Raw genomic sequence first — 15,612 nt, 5'->3', positions numbered from 1 at the left:
ATTATTCAAATTAGAGACATTATTTAATTATTTCAATTAGAGACATTATTTAATTATGGGTTGTCTGTAACTGCCTCTCATTCCTAACAAATTCAACTTTTGCATTGTTCCTTTTCAGTAAACTGAAGTGAGATGAGGAACCAAATGAATATATGAAAAAAGAAGAGAAGGGGCTATCGACAGGTGGTAAACAGGCTTAATGGTGACAATTCGTTTGGGAAGTGGGAAAGAAAAAGTGATAAGGAAAAGACAGAGGTATATTGCTTGTGAATTGTGAAAGAGAATGTTTGCAAAACTGAAAACCTGACAGGATGATTTACTTATGGTGGACTTTCTGCCCTTTACTTATATTAAAATATTTCTAGTTGAATTTATTTTTCTTTTTTGGTACCAGGAATTGAACCTAAAGGCACTTAACCACTGAACCTCCTTTTTTATTTTTTATTTTGAGACAAGGTCCTGCTAAGTTGCTTAGGGCTTTCACTAAATTGCTGAAGCTGGCTTTGAACTTGCAATGCTCCTGCATCAGCCTCCCGTGTCTCTGGGTTTCCAGACGTGTACCACCATGCCCAGCACAGCTGAATATTTTGAAGAAGATGAATCATAGTCCTTTCAGAGCTATTGAGGACTTCATACCACCTGCTTCAGAGATGGGAAACTAAGCAGTGAAGAGGTGAATTCTTTGCAGTCCAGTGATATTTTGTTGAGAAGCCAGGAATGACACTCATTGAATTTCTAATTCAGTAGTTTTTATTAATAATTTTACTTTATATTTCAGAAAAGAATTGGTTTATTTTTACTTATAAATGTGAAGTCTTATTTTCTGTATTTCTTAAGATCTTTAAAAATCTGAGATCAGATTTTCTATGTGATGTGAATTTTATCAAGTTGTGCCTTCAATGTGAATTTCTTCAAATTCTTGTTGTACAGTATGTCTGAGAGAAATTAAAATGGTTCATTGAGGGTTCATATTCTGCTTGGCTTAAAATTTTTCAATTGTGTCTTTACAGGTGTTTTTTGGTTCAACTATTCACAAACAACATAATGTATTCAAGACTAATGCATTATACTGTCTTTGTACATTAGACATGTAGTTACAAAAAATTATATGAAACCTTATGGTAAATAAACTTCAGTTTCAGTTGCATTATATGATTGTCCCTTGAAGCCTTTTAGTAAGTCCTTTTGGCAAGGCAACAAATCCTGGGAGAAGCAGGAATTATCTCCCCACTGAAATTTGGTGAATGATTGGGTAAATTCATGCTTGATTTTCTTAAGCAGAACAAATCTGTTCAGTGGTCTTCCTATAAATTGATTCAGCTTGTCCCAAAGACAGGTCAATAATTATATCAGATACTGATATTTCCACCCAAGCTATTTTTTTAAACATCTCTTTTAAGATACTAGAATTAATTAAAAGAAATATATTTGTTTATAAGCTACTCATATATTAGGAAAATAAAATATTGACAACAAATTGGTGCTCTTTGAAAATATTTCTCCTTTGTAGTTTGCAGGAAGAAAATGAGAGAAAGATTTGTCAGTTGGTGTAGTAATGGAAAATAGTATGAATGAATTAGAGTTAAAGGGATCTCTGGATAGTCTGCATAAATATATTTGAATAAATATAAATAAGGTAAACATAAAATAATATAAATGAATATACTTGAATAAAATCGAAATATTATACTTCAAATATGACCTTTATTATTTTATTGGTAATAAAATTGGGAAATAAAAATAAACTATTGGGTACTGTTAAATAATTAAAAATATTTTTTAAATTATCAGCCTGGAAGTTAAAAGTTTTGTTTACTTACTTTACAAAAGCTTTGACATTTCAAGCTTCCCGGGCCTAAAAGATGTCTTCTTCTCCAGTCAAGTTTGCAAAACCTTTATAAGTGCTGCAAATTTGTCTGGAGAAATATGCCATTTAAAAGCTTATTTTAATTAAGTTAAGTTTCTTTTATTTATGGTCTTTGAATAATTTGAATGGCACTGCTCGTTAGAAAGGGCAATTGTACTCATTGGCATCTTTTTCTTTATTATTGTGCTGCATATTCTGGACATCATTGCAAAGAATGTCTACATTGATTTAATTTATATCCTAGGAACTATAACTATAAAGTAAGAGAGATATGAGAGACTTATCTGTATGATTTTTCTTAAACCTTTTGTAGATAAAGGTGGAAAATAAATAAGGCATCTGTGTTTGTTTAAATGACTAAACAATACATTTGATCAGGTGAGGTGAAGCCTGCTAACCTGTTCTTTTGAAATGTAAAGTTTTGTACAGAGAACTTTGCCACATCCTACGGAAGTCTGTTTGTGAGCCTCCCCTAAATTTTACCCTGCATGATCCTGTTTCTCTAGAGAAGGAGACTGTGAAGCTGAGGCAGAGGGCTTGCAAAAGATGGATTCAGTCGCAGGTGCTACTTTAAAAAAAAAAATTTATTGGTGCATATAATCACACATAATAATGGGACTCACTGTTACATATTCGTACATGCACACAGTTTAACAATATAATTTGGTCAGTTTCATTCCCTGGTACCTCCAGCTGCTAGTCTTGATGGAACTTCTTTAATGTAATCTCTTTTCTGTTGAGATACTTTACAATCTTATATCTACCGATCCCGTATTGTACATGTTGTTAACCCAAACAAAACACTAACATAGCATGCTTTATTTTGACTAGTAACTGAGCAAGGAGTATTGTCCATGATTAATGCCTGTTGTGTAGTTGTTGTGTAGTGTTCTGTACTACAGACAGCTTTTTTTTTTTTTATCACATTAACCCACAATCTTCTCAACAGCTCTCTGAGGGTAGCTTAATCATTTCTTTTGTAAAAATAAAGAAAATAAATATTTGAGTTAAATGTGACTCACACAGATCTTATCACCAGTAGTGACAGATGAAAAAATTCAATGCAGAATCAGGAGTTCTTTACACCACCCCACGCAACCGATAACGTTTGGTCCATTTCCATCAAGACAAAATGTTTTTCAATATTTGACTCATCATTAGCACATTTATTAGGAGATTGAAAAAATAGAAGAGCATATGAAACTCAAATTGCTCATTTGTAATTTCTATGAGTTGAGGAATAGATTAAAATTATTGCAATACAAATTTTTAGGTTGTTCTTATGGTGTTATAGTCTGTGCAGGTAAATAAATAAATGATTATAATTTATAAAAGGGCTGACGATGTGGCACAGGGGTAGAGCATATGCTTTGTATGCACAAAGTCCTAGATTCAATCCCCAGTACTTGGAAACAAAAATCAAGGGATAGTTTTTTCTTCTTGCAATAACAACTGAGCAGTTACCATAAGACCAGTCTCGTCTCCCTACATTTAACAATTATAATGTTGAACAAAATGTAAAAATCAACTATCTATAGGAATGACAAAAACTAAGTAGAAACTGAAAGGGTGGCTATAGCTGGAAGATGGGTCATTTTCCTGTTTTTATGACTTTGACAAGCATAAATGTTAGTCTGTTAATCTCCACTACATAAATCAGCTAAAATGCATCTGTAAACCAGTCTAACTGGTTTGAAGTATCATTAATCAGAGCCAGGGTGACCAGCTGGAGAGTGAGAGGGGGAAGATCTAACAGTTGGTGAGTGAGAACAGAAACTCTAAAGTCTGCAAATAAACTGTCCAAATCCCTGCCTGACCCATAAATTATGTGTGGTTCAGCTATCAAGGAACCTAATTAAGAATAAATTAATTGAATAAAAAATTGAATATGATCACTGCTATTAGCCACAATGAAAATAAGAGCTTGAATGTTATTTCATCCAAACTAACTGCCTGTTAAAACAAACATACACATCAAAATGAGAAAAATACTCTTTGGAGGAATATAACAGAGTCCAGAGATTCTATCCTTCAAAATGGCAGGGACACAATTCAAAATTATAAGCATAACAAGAGATGGAAAGATGTGACCTACACTTAAAAAAAAGAAGAGGCAGTTAAGGGAGTTTGAATCTCACCTGGCCCAGGTGTTGGTATAAGCTTATAAGAGTTTAAAGCAGGTATTACAACTATGATCAAGTATGTAAAGGAACAGATGTCCTATGATTTGTAATGGTTCGACTTAACATTTTTTCAACTTTATGACATTGTGAAAGTGATACAAATTTGGAAGAAATTGTACTTTGAATTTTGATCTTTTCTTGAACTAGTGATATTGAATGTGATACTCATATAATGTTGGGCAGTTGGTGGTGAGCTGGAGCTCTTACTCAGCCACATGATTGTGAAGGTAAATAATGAATAATCTACAGTGTACTGTTGCTGTGTACTGTATGATGTTTAGTGGGTTAAGATTCAAATGTACTATCAACTTATGATGGATTTATTCAGATGTAACCCTACTTTAAGTTAAAGAAGATGTGTACTCTTAATGAATGAGCACACAAGAAATCTACATAGAAACAGAAACTACAAAAAAAAGGGATGAAATGTAAAATTTGAAACTAAAAGCTACAATAAAATTGTATCATATGTGGGTTTTACAGCAGCTTGAAGATGATAGAAGAAAGAACCAGTGACCAATTATTAAGCTAGACCAATATAAATTTTCCAGTCTTGAGAATAAAGAGAAAAAATATTGGAGGAGGTCAACAGAACCTCAGAACCTCACATACATACACACAATAATGTCACAGTATATAATCTTTTAAAAATAGGAGTATTAAAAAAAGAGAATGAGCAAAAATATGTGAAGTAATGATTGAAAATATCCTAAATCTGATGAAAGTTATAAATGTACACATTCAAGAAACTCAGTAAGCCCCATCAACGTAAGTATAGACATATAAATACTAAATTGCTAAAAACTAAAGATAGAATATTTGAAAGCGGTTACAGAAAATGACACAATACACATACTTAGCTCCACTTTGGATTATTGCTGACTCTCATAAAACAAAATAGAAATCAATAGATAATTTTTAGAGTGTTAAAAGGAAAAAATGAAACTGTCAACCAAAATTTTACAGACAACACCTTTAAAGAATCAATGTGAAAAAAAAAAGACATTTTAGATTAAAGAAAACAAAGAGAATCTGCTTTCAACAGACCTTCACCAAAAGGTGAAGTGATACTAGGCAGGAATGAAAAGCACTAGAAATTGTAAGTAAGTTAATAAATATGAAATATATTTTTTCCTCTTATTTCTTTAAAACACATATGACTGTTGAAAGAAAATTTTTAAATTTTGTTGTAGGGTTTATAATGCATACAATCTGCATAAAAATGGTAACAGGGAGTTGGTAAATGCTCCTGTTTTGATGGAGGAGACTGTGAAGCTGTGGCAGAGAACTTGCAAAAGATGGATTCAGTGGCAGATGCTAGGTGTTTAAAATTTTTTTATTAGTGCTTTATACATAATAATTGGATTCATTGTTACATATTCATAAACAATTGCAAGGGTCTTATGTTTTACATGAATTGGTATACTTACCCCAAGTAGGCTATAAAAATTTAATCAAATATTATATTAACCAGAGCAACCACTATCATTGATAGATAAAAACAAAATAAAATTATAAAATATATTTATTTACTCAAAAGATAGGAAAATGGGAACAGAGGAATGAAAATCAGAGGATAGAAACAGAAAACAATAAAGTAGCAGACTTAAATCTAATCATTTCCCAGTTACATTAAATGTAAATAGGCTAAACATTTTAATTAAAAAGCAATGGAATGAGGATATAACTTCAATTTAAACAATAACAAGAAATTTGAGAGACTGTAGTACAATGATGTTGGTTCTGATTGAATTCTAAACTAACAGTCATAGAATTCTGTAGGCCCACAAGTTTCTTGAGTGGTTTGAACATAGCCTTTCCTTATAGCAGGGAAATACAAAAAGATCTTTAAATTCAAATTTGGGGAAGCATGAATTGAGGTCTGAGTGCTTCCCTTCCAAGAGGGCTCTGACATCCTTATGCAAATTGAGCTGTCTTCCTGATGTCCAGTTTTGCATAAGATCTAATTTGCTATTTAATCTGTATATAAACAACTCAGAGGGTCACTTGAATGATGCATGATAGGACAAAGAGATCAACTTCTTTATAGATTTTCTAGATTAAGGAAAAACTTATATCCCACTATCATTGTGCTATAATTGTTATAATTCACTTTGATAACTGCCCTTCTTCCAGTTAGACTAAAAGCTGACTTGTTCCTTTTTGTCATCCCAGCAAATTAACTCAGGGCCTGGCATGAAATGGACATTCAATAAAAATTTGTTAACCCGCTACCACACATGACACTAGCCTTAGATGTAATTTATAACTGCCTGTTGGATTCATTTATCTGTACAGTATTTGATCATTTTTAAAAAGTAATTTTACAAATATGTAAACTTTACATAATAAAAGATTCCCACTCTAAGTATATTTTATGAGTTTAAGAAGTGTATATACCCATGTTACTACCACCTCATCAAGATATTTAACATCTTCTATCACTCTGAAAATTTCCCTCATGTCACTTACCAACAGTCTGTCCCCCTACATTCCCTCCCCAAATCTAGCTGCATGTATCCACTGATCTATGTTGTCATTTTACATTAGTTTTCATTTTCTAGAATTTTATATAAATGACATAATACAGTATGTACTTTTTTCTGTCTGGCTTCTTTTATTTGACATAATGTTTTTGAGAGTCATCCACTTGTTACATGTTTTATTCCTTTTTATTACTGAGTTTTATTTCATTGTTTCAATATGCTACATTTTAAACAATATTTATCTATTGAAGAATATTTGGACTTTTTCCTAGATTTTGGCTAATATAAATAAAACTGCTATTGACATTTGTAAACAACTGTTATCTAGACATATGCTTTCATTTTTTTCTGTGGCAATACCTAAGAATAGAATGGCTGGATGATTAAGGTATGTATATGCTTATATGAAACTTCAAATTATTTGACATGGTGCTTTACCACTTTATATTTGTCCCATGATGCATGAATGTCAGTTGTTCCATATCTTCAGTACACTTGGGATTATTCATCCATCTTTCTTTCTTTCTATTCTTTCTCTCTTTTTCTTTCTTTCTCTCCCCCCACTCTTTCTTTCTTTCTTTCTAGTGAATAAGTAGCAATTTCACATGCCCAAACCTTGAATTCATATTCTGCCCCTATCTCTATCTTACCAGGTTGCACTGTGGATTTCACTTTAAAACAAAAATAGAATGATAATACCATGCTAGAAAATATTAGTGTACAAAACAACAACAAACCATTAACTGAGCATTTATCACTCTCTTACCTTTGGAGTATAAGCTTCATGATGCTAAGATGTCTCTTGTTCTTTGTTTTATTCCCAGTATTTAACACAATGCCTGAAGCTTAGTATGTACATTTATTAGCTATTTGTTCTTGTGCAGTAAATTATTTGAAATCTTAGCATCTTAAAGCAACAAACATTTATTGTCTTATACTGTTTCTGAGGGCTAAGATTGGGGAGCAGCTTAGCTGAGGGATCCTGGGTCAAGGGTCCTCAGTCAAGCTATCAACTGGAGCTGCAATCACTTGAAGCTTGCCTGGGGCTAAAGAATTGGTTTCCAAGTCCTACCACCAGGGCTACTGGCAAGAAACCTTGGTTCCTTGGTAGTTGTCATTAGTAGTTTTCAATTCCTTTCCAGGTGGACCTCTCCATTAGGCTGCTCCATGTGACACCTATCTTCCTCAAAATGAGTGATCAGAGAGAGAAAAATCTAGAAGTTAGTTACAGAGATCAACCAGGAGGCCGGTATTGCTGAAAACCACTCCAGACGCCAGCTAATATAGTGCACAATGAATATTTGTTGATCGAACTGATATGTGTCTGACACTCTGATTAGCATTTTACATACACCATCTCATTTTATTCTCCTAACAATCCCATGGTCTGTTGTCCTCAACTGAAAAATGATGTAGCTGACATTTATAAATTTAAGCAACCTGTCCAATTCTACAAAGTTCTTAGGTAGCAGCTAAGCCAGAGTTCAAACAACTGTAAAAGTTATGAAAAATGGTTCACAGTTAAAAGGAAAGAATTACATTATCCTGGGAAGACAATGATTTATAGTTTTAATTTTCTTTACATCAAGTCACACTCATCTGTATACGGGGAAAGAAGCTAGAAATTGTATCAAGAGGGAAACCCCTAAACTCTTCAGGGGAATAGAGTTAATTGGTCCCCTATTTTTGTAGTTGAAAGGGTGTTGGTATCATTCTCTACTACCATGCTGTTTCCAATTCTTGGCAGATCCTTGGAAACGAAGAAAATCAAATTCTCCCACTGACTTCTCAGAGTCAATTCAACAAAACCTGTCAACTAAATATCGTGCAAATGGCACTGTGGTAGCTTTCAAGCAGGTGATACAGTATCTGTTATTCAAGAGGTCACAGTCTTTAGGATTTAAGGTGATACAAAAATAATCATAAACAACAAGTGTAAGCATCATGGACAGGCACACAGGGAATGCTTATTGGGGTTTGAGTATTTAAAAGACCAGTTGTGTCTTTAAAACACATGTTTATTAAAATAAATCAATGTGATTGTCTCTCACAATCAGCCTTAGTTTAAACTGAAGGGGTCAACCTTCTTTATTTTAATTTTTTAAAAAGCAGTTTGGAAAATTTGCAGAGGTAGTAATTTGTTTTTCTTTCCAGATGTCTGAGTCAGGAACTACAGTTATCCATGAAGAGTGGCAGAAAATGGACTTTATACACCTTTTTGGAATGCAACAAGAAGGAGTAGGCATGGAGATTCAAAGTCCAGGTATTCTTATTTGAGAATGTAGGAATCAGATCAGGAGAATCAAAACAGAAGACTGGAATGATAGAGTTAAGATGACAGGGTTGGGGTAGAAGTAAAATTGGGAAGACTCCTCACTCTTTAGGTAGAAACGAGCCTTGTAGTAGAGTTTAAATGATTAAATGTCCCCTTTCCCGCTTCATCAGGTAAATTGTCTTGTGCACAATTGGAAATGACTGAAGAGTGTGCAGAAACAACTTTCAGACAAAACTTTGCGCTGGTCACTGAGCATGCTCAACTTTCAGCCTTCTGCAGAAACGTGAACTCCTTGGCTCTAGATTTTAACTGTGGCAGCTTGGGGGCAGGAGTGACTGTGGTAGAGCTGGCTTGGCGTGGAGTTGTGGCAGAGGCCACAGGTGGATCCTGGATTGTGAATACACTTGAACCGGAAGGTGTGGGACGCTGGGGCGAGGGAAGGGAGAACCTGGGTGGGCAGCCGGGCGGGAAGTCAGAGAAGACACCAAGAAAACAACCTATCAATGTATTTGACCTAGATTTGGCCGGCAACCCGTTGTGAAGACAGAGTTTGGTTAATTCGAGACAGGTATTGTGCAGTTGCAGGAGAATAGGGGCAGAACAGGGTTCTGGCCATGTTCCATGGGAATGAGTCGGGGGGAGGGGCGAGGTCTTTATCACTAAATAGCGGGCCTCGCAGGTTCTCCCAGCTGCTCCTTGGGAAGCAACCCACCCTTGGTAAGGAACAGAGTGTTGTTGCAGAGAGGCCAAGAGCCACCTGGCATCCTCGACCTGCCCCCTTTCCACAGTTCTCCGCTCCAGCTGGGGTTAGTCGCCAGGGGCTAACATCTGGAGGGTTTGGAACCCGCTCAGAAACGCACCTTTGCCAGCTCGTTCTGTACTTGGGTCCCTGAACGGGTGCAACTGCGTCCAGGAGAATCTTGCAGACTCTTAGATTCCTATGCTTTTGTTGGTACGGAAAGGAGAGTTTTCTATTACTATGTAGATGAACAATGATTATTGAAAATGCGTTCCAGGGTTACAAAGCCTACAGGCGATGCCCGCGGACCACCAGGCACAGCAGGGGCCGGGGGCGCACTATCCGGCTTGGAGCGCCCGCTCACACTTCTGGGGCTGCGGCGATCAGCTAGCACACAAGTGGCCAAGAAAGTAGTAGCGAGGGCGGTGTAGACACCTCAAAACATCAAATCGCGTAGCTCCTGGCGCCCACAACGCGCAAGGTACGCTTCGGGGCGGTCCTGCATGACCCCGGAAGAGAAAGTTGTTTTGGGGAAGGGGAGAGAGGAGAGCGCGTTAAGTAAAACTAAAAATTAAAAGTTGGTCTGCTCCTGTCAAGAACGCCTCTTCTCCGTCTCGTCTTAGCCTCAGGCCCCCTCAGAATCTGGATTTCTCAAGGGGTTCGATGCTCCCCCAGGCTCAGCCGGACTTGGGGGACGGTGAGCCGACCGCCTGCAGGTTTCTCGACCCTCTCCTGATCCAGGTCTCCAGGAAAACCCGGAGCGGAGCATCCCTCGGGCTGGGAAACGCCCTCGGCGGGCGCCCAACAGCGCGCATGCTCAGAGCTCGCGGCAGCAGCAAGTAGGAAGCTCCGCGCGGCAGCACCAGCGGCGGCAGGAGGGTGGGAGGGGATTAGCCGGCTGGCGGGCGGGGGCGCTGGGACGCCGGAGGGATCCCGCCCTAGGTTCCTCCGAGCGTTTTGGACCGAGGAGCTCGGCGCGAGGGGCGAGTGAGCCTGGGGCCAGCTAGGAGCGCGGAGCCTGCAGCGGGCAGCGCCGAGCGGGGCCCCCGGGCAGAGCGGGCTCAGAGCCCGGGGCTCCGCGGCTCGGGACCTGGCTCCGGCGGGGGGCGGCGATGTTCCACTGCATCCCCCTGTGGCGGTGCAACCGTCATGTGGAGACCATCGACAAGCGCCACTGCTCCCTGGTTTACGTCCCCGAGGAAATCTACCGCTATGCTCGTAGCCTGGAGGAGCTGTTGCTGGACGCTAACCAGCTCCGCGAGCTGCCCGAGGTGAGTGGCCGGCCTTACCTGCTCCCTGGTCTCTGAGAAGCGCGCCCAGCCCTTTCCCACCTCTTTTTTCCTTTCTCCCCTGCTTTTCCACCTTTTGGATCCTGGCCGGCCGGCAGGTCCAGCAAGAAACACTTCCTGCATTCACCTGCTTCTTTCTTCCCTTGCTTCTCTAACTCCATCCTTCCCCAGTAAAAGTTCTTTTACATTTTATTCAAAGCAACTTGATTTCTTTCAAGTAGTTACTAGAGTTTGTACGATTGGAGAAACGTTCTGGGCCAGCAAGTAGCTTAGTTACACGTCTAGGTACTAACACCAGGTACTTGTGCCCAGGTAGGTGAGGAGCCAGGTGGCTCGGAATGTTCCCAGCTGGAGGCTACCAAGCACCGCATCCCGCCCCCGGGGACGTTCCCCTCACTTTGTTTCCCCATCATTGGCCAGGGCTTCTCCCTTTTGGTCAAGCTGGTACGTGAGTTCCTTGGGACCTGGGCAGCGCGCAAGTGAACCACACTATCTCGGCATCTTAGCAGGAATGTGCTCCAGGCCTTATCGCAGATGGGCTGTTCTCTGAAATGCTGTAGCTTGGCCGGCTTGCAGTGACCCTGGGGAGCGGCAGCGAGGTGGGGGCAGGAGGAAAAATGGGCCTGGGGAACTGGGCACAGGTGCCCAGATACCCAGATGCCGGCTGCTTGGGCCTTGCCTGCATGGACCTGTTGCGTGGTAGGCGCTGAGGTGAACGTCAGCAGAGGCTCTGCGGGTGGATCAGCCTGGCAGCTGTCTTTCCCAGAGCAACCACATTCAGCCTGCTTACTTCTGACCTTTCAGTGATGTGTTAGCCTCTTCAGAATTGTTTACGTAAATTAATCACTCCTCCACGGCCGAACTTTTCAAGCGACATATGCAGTTTTTTTCTTTATTGAAGGGTCAAGGAACTGCAAACTGTTAGTCCGTGGGTTCACCTGGGGAATTTAGCTTGAGGAACTTCTAGGGAGGAAGATATCCCGAATTCAGGTGTGTGCAGGAAGTCATTGTGTGCCAATCCAAAGGTGTGCAGGAAGTAGGGAGACTGCTGGGAGGCGGGGAGAGGACCTGGAGGCCTGAGCGTCGAAACTCAAGTATCTTACTTGTCTTTTGGTTAAACACAAACCGCGTCATTGTTACAGAAACACTGGTCAAATGTTCTGGCTCGTTAAACTGACCTGATACGTTCTGCAGCGCTGACAGTGTTTTGAAAAATCAGAACTGTGTTTTTCTCAACATTTCAAGCGTTGTTATTCTTCTTGGATGAACTTTTCTTGGTTTGTGTGGAATTGATTGGATGGTTTGCTCTGTGTAATCACGGAGATTATCCTCACTAGGATCTTTGCAAACCCCCCTGCCCCCCCCCCCCCAGGCTTTATTTAGCTTAGAAGCAGAAAAGCCATCCAGTTCTTTCAGGCATTTATTATTTGCAGGGATTTTCAAATACATGGTTTTGTCTGGACTTTAGCTTCCTTAAATATGACTTAAGTGACACGCACTCACTGCTTTAAATTATATAATTTTAGGCATTGAAATGTGGAATATGTAATGTAATACTTTTCTAGGACTCCAGAATTAAGTTATTAAAGATTGAGTGAAAAGTTACTCAACCAGAAATGTTTCAGTCAGTGCTCTTCGTGGTGTTTGCTTTCTTTTGTAGAACTGGAAGATTTCTTTTGACTCGGTTGGCTTTTCATTCCCTTCTACCAAATTTGTGGGTTTTCTTGTAATGTTTGAGAATTTAGCTTGGCATGGGAAATTATAGGTTTTAGAAATGTCAGGTATTTCTACTAATCGTAGAAATGGAAACTCGGAAGCTCAAAATATGAAGCTCAAAATAAAGTCTAATGGCACTCTGCAAATATAGTAAATAAACATTTCAAGGGCTAGAGGTGGTCTTCTTATTGGTAATTATTGCTCTTAAAGCTCCTAAGTTAGTAAGTTTTGAGATCATGTAAGATCTGTTTCTCCCTGACTTATTTTACCAGAGTTACTTGGGTGTGTACATATAGGAAATGAACAGCCACCTTGAAAGCATTGATATTTGTTCCGTTCATAATCTTTCCTTCCATCATTTCACCTCTAAGATCTCTGTAACTCATTGCTTCTGCTCACTGTTGTCCCTGCTCTCTTCTTCAAACTCCTGGCTCCTCACTTGCCACATGGATGCTCTTTTGCTGATAAGCCTCAAAGATCCCTGTGTGTGGTGACCTTACCAGTTGTGTATTCTCATATTTGTAATTTGGAAGCACAGCCTAAAGGGAAGCCTGCACCCCCTACCTGACAGCAGGCTTCAGGATAATAACAGATACCTTCTCTCCACTAAGAGACTTGCAACCTCTCATTTGCTCCAACATCTTCATTTTACAAATTGAAATTCAGAATTGAAGTGACTTTCTCAGAGCTATCCAGCTGGTTAGATGCAGTCTCTGTCCTTGTTCATTTAGGTATGCACCAACTACAACTGCTTTGGGCAACTAGTAGGAATCTAAGCTGTTCTATTTCTCACACATATCAAACCTTCAATTATTCAGTGCCCCCTTTTTTACACATCTCATTAAAACTTGGTCTTGTCAAACATTTGTTAAGCCTCCATGATTTGCTAGTTTTTGGGAATGTAAAGCTTAAAGGAGCTGTGACTTCTATGTGCTGTTCACAGCTTTGTGGGGAGCAGATGTCTTTGGTAAAGATGTGGTGAGTATGGGGTAGAGAGGGCACCTCTTCATACCACACTCCTCAGCAGATGTGATGGTCACTCACCTAAGGCTCACCTGTGGCAACCTCTCAGAACCACCGTTATTCAGAGGATGCCTCAGAAGCCTCATTCTTAGCTTGCTCCCCATTGCATGGTAGTCTCACCATCCTTTCACATCCATCTGCTGCTCCCCTCCGTGCTACTCCATGCTGTGTGATTCTTTGGAGATCTGCTCTAACAGAGATGATGTCACTTTAACTTCTTCAAAGTGCTTGCATGATTTGCTCACCCTTGATCATTAAGCAGTTATGTATTTGTTGAATGAATGTTGCTGAACCTTGTGAAATCTTCCTCCTTTGCATCTTTCTCTTACATTAGGCATTTCTCTGCTCCAGCATCTATCCTTTTCTTATATAGTCAGAGTGTTCAAGGTGGAAGTGACCTCAGAAGTGAATGCCATCCATGTGGGGAAGTTATCTTGTCTGGTTTTGTGCTATGGGATCTTGACTTCCCCTCTGTGTGCCCTCATGTTTCAGATGCCATTGTTTTTTCCTCAATGTGTGTCATTTCTCAAATACCTCCAAACCTGTGCTGTGCTGTGATCTCTCTAGCACCATTACAGTGCTTAGTATAGTAGGCAGCAAAAAAACTTTGAGTGAATGTGTTCAAGTCTTCCCAGCTTAAAAAATTGAGTTTCATCTGTTACCTCTTCTTAGTGTTCAGCTGATCATTTGTAGGGTGCCAGCTAACATCTCAAATACCTGCTCCCTGTGGTCCTTCTTTCTCACATCTTACTTTATTTTTCCTAGCTCTAGGACACTTATCATCACCTAAGTTCATACTGTGTAGTTACATGCTTGTAGCTTGTCTATCTCCCCAAGTAGAACATAAGCCTTGCAAGGGCAGGGATGCTGATGACTGAACCTAGGGAAGTACCTGGTGCATTGTGAGCTCAAGTCCTTGTTGCATTAATGAGTCGTTGAACATGTTGTCATCAGCAGGCTGCCCCTATTTCTTAACCATGGTAATTCTCCTTCCTGTGGTCTGACTTAATTGGTTAAAACTAATAATGACAAAAATCTTTTTTCAGAACCCAGGAGCCTTTGTGAGTCTTTGTTCACCTTCTCTTCTGTGCCTTTGAAATAATTTTTATGCACTGTTAACATATTTTCTATGAATATGACTTCAAGTGCAACATCTCCAGCTGCAGTCTTTTAAGGGGATACCCATACCCTCTTGAAATAAGTTCCTTTTGTCTTCACCCAGCCATGTTTCAGTTTAGATCTTATCTTCAGAACTGGCATCTCTTTCCAGCAGTTCCATTTCTGAGGGGTGGGACAGCCATTCTTCATATCTCAAAAGTTCATGGATTTATCTTTATCCTTCTTTCTGTTCATCCATTCTGTCAACAAGATCTATCATTTCTCCTTCAAAATGCCATCTTTCTTCTCCTTCCTGGTTGGTTTCCCCTGGGTTTGTGTTGTCCATTGCTGGTCATATTTTGCCAAGGCTCTTTAGGATTTGTCTTGAAGGGCAGAGAGCACAGGTGTTGGATTTAGATAGTTGAGGACAGTGTTTCATCTCTTGAAGATTTCAGTTTCCTCAGTTGTTAGAGTAGTACTTACCCTGTGGTGTCATTCTGGGAATTAAAAAGGTCATGGGTATAAACTGCTCAGAGTATCAACACAAAGTTAACTCTAATTTATATAAAATCCTTGTGAATACTTTGACAAGAATCTTTTATTAAAAACAGTGTTTCTTAAACTGAAGTTTAAAAATATTTTCCTGGTGTTTTTAAAATCAGAATTAAATTTTCAATAATATTTTTTCTTAAAAATCACAAATTCTGTATGTCATTTATATTGCGCTTATAAGTGATTAGTGTCATATGATTTTATTGCTTGTGCTTCATTGAGCACTCCTTTAATTGTAGTTAATGAGGGAAGAACAGATAAGGACATTTTACAGAAATGATGTGTTAGGGTCAGATGATGATTAGAAGTTGAGTGAGCCAAGATATCATGGCATTTTGTTAGAAAAGAGTGATGGGGAGCCCAAGGAGTCACAGGGCCTTAGTT

At 39.2% G+C, this 15,612-nt stretch overlaps 1 protein-coding gene across 1 annotated transcript in view; it reads left to right on the top strand.

Moving 5' to 3' along the window:
* The first annotated feature begins 10,078 nt into the window (after nucleotides 1-10,078).
* Lrrc1 (leucine rich repeat containing 1) overlaps nucleotides 10,079-15,612 on the top strand; it is a 125,846-nt gene continuing 120,312 nt past the window's right edge. Inside the window, exon 1 of the mRNA XM_047558733.1 lies at nucleotides 10,079-10,821. Coding sequence (XP_047414689.1) covers nucleotides 10,663-10,821 — 159 coding nt within the window. The 5' untranslated portion in view covers nucleotides 10,079-10,662. The remainder of the gene's footprint in view (nucleotides 10,822-15,612) is intronic.

The sequence above is a fragment of the Sciurus carolinensis genome, chromosome 7 (assembly GCF_902686445.1).
Source record: "Sciurus carolinensis chromosome 7, mSciCar1.2, whole genome shotgun sequence".
Classification (NCBI taxonomy): Eukaryota; Metazoa; Chordata; class Mammalia; order Rodentia; family Sciuridae; genus Sciurus; species Sciurus carolinensis.
The sequence above is the reverse complement of the archived record's forward strand: the minus strand, read 5'-3'. Positions and strand labels throughout refer to the sequence as shown.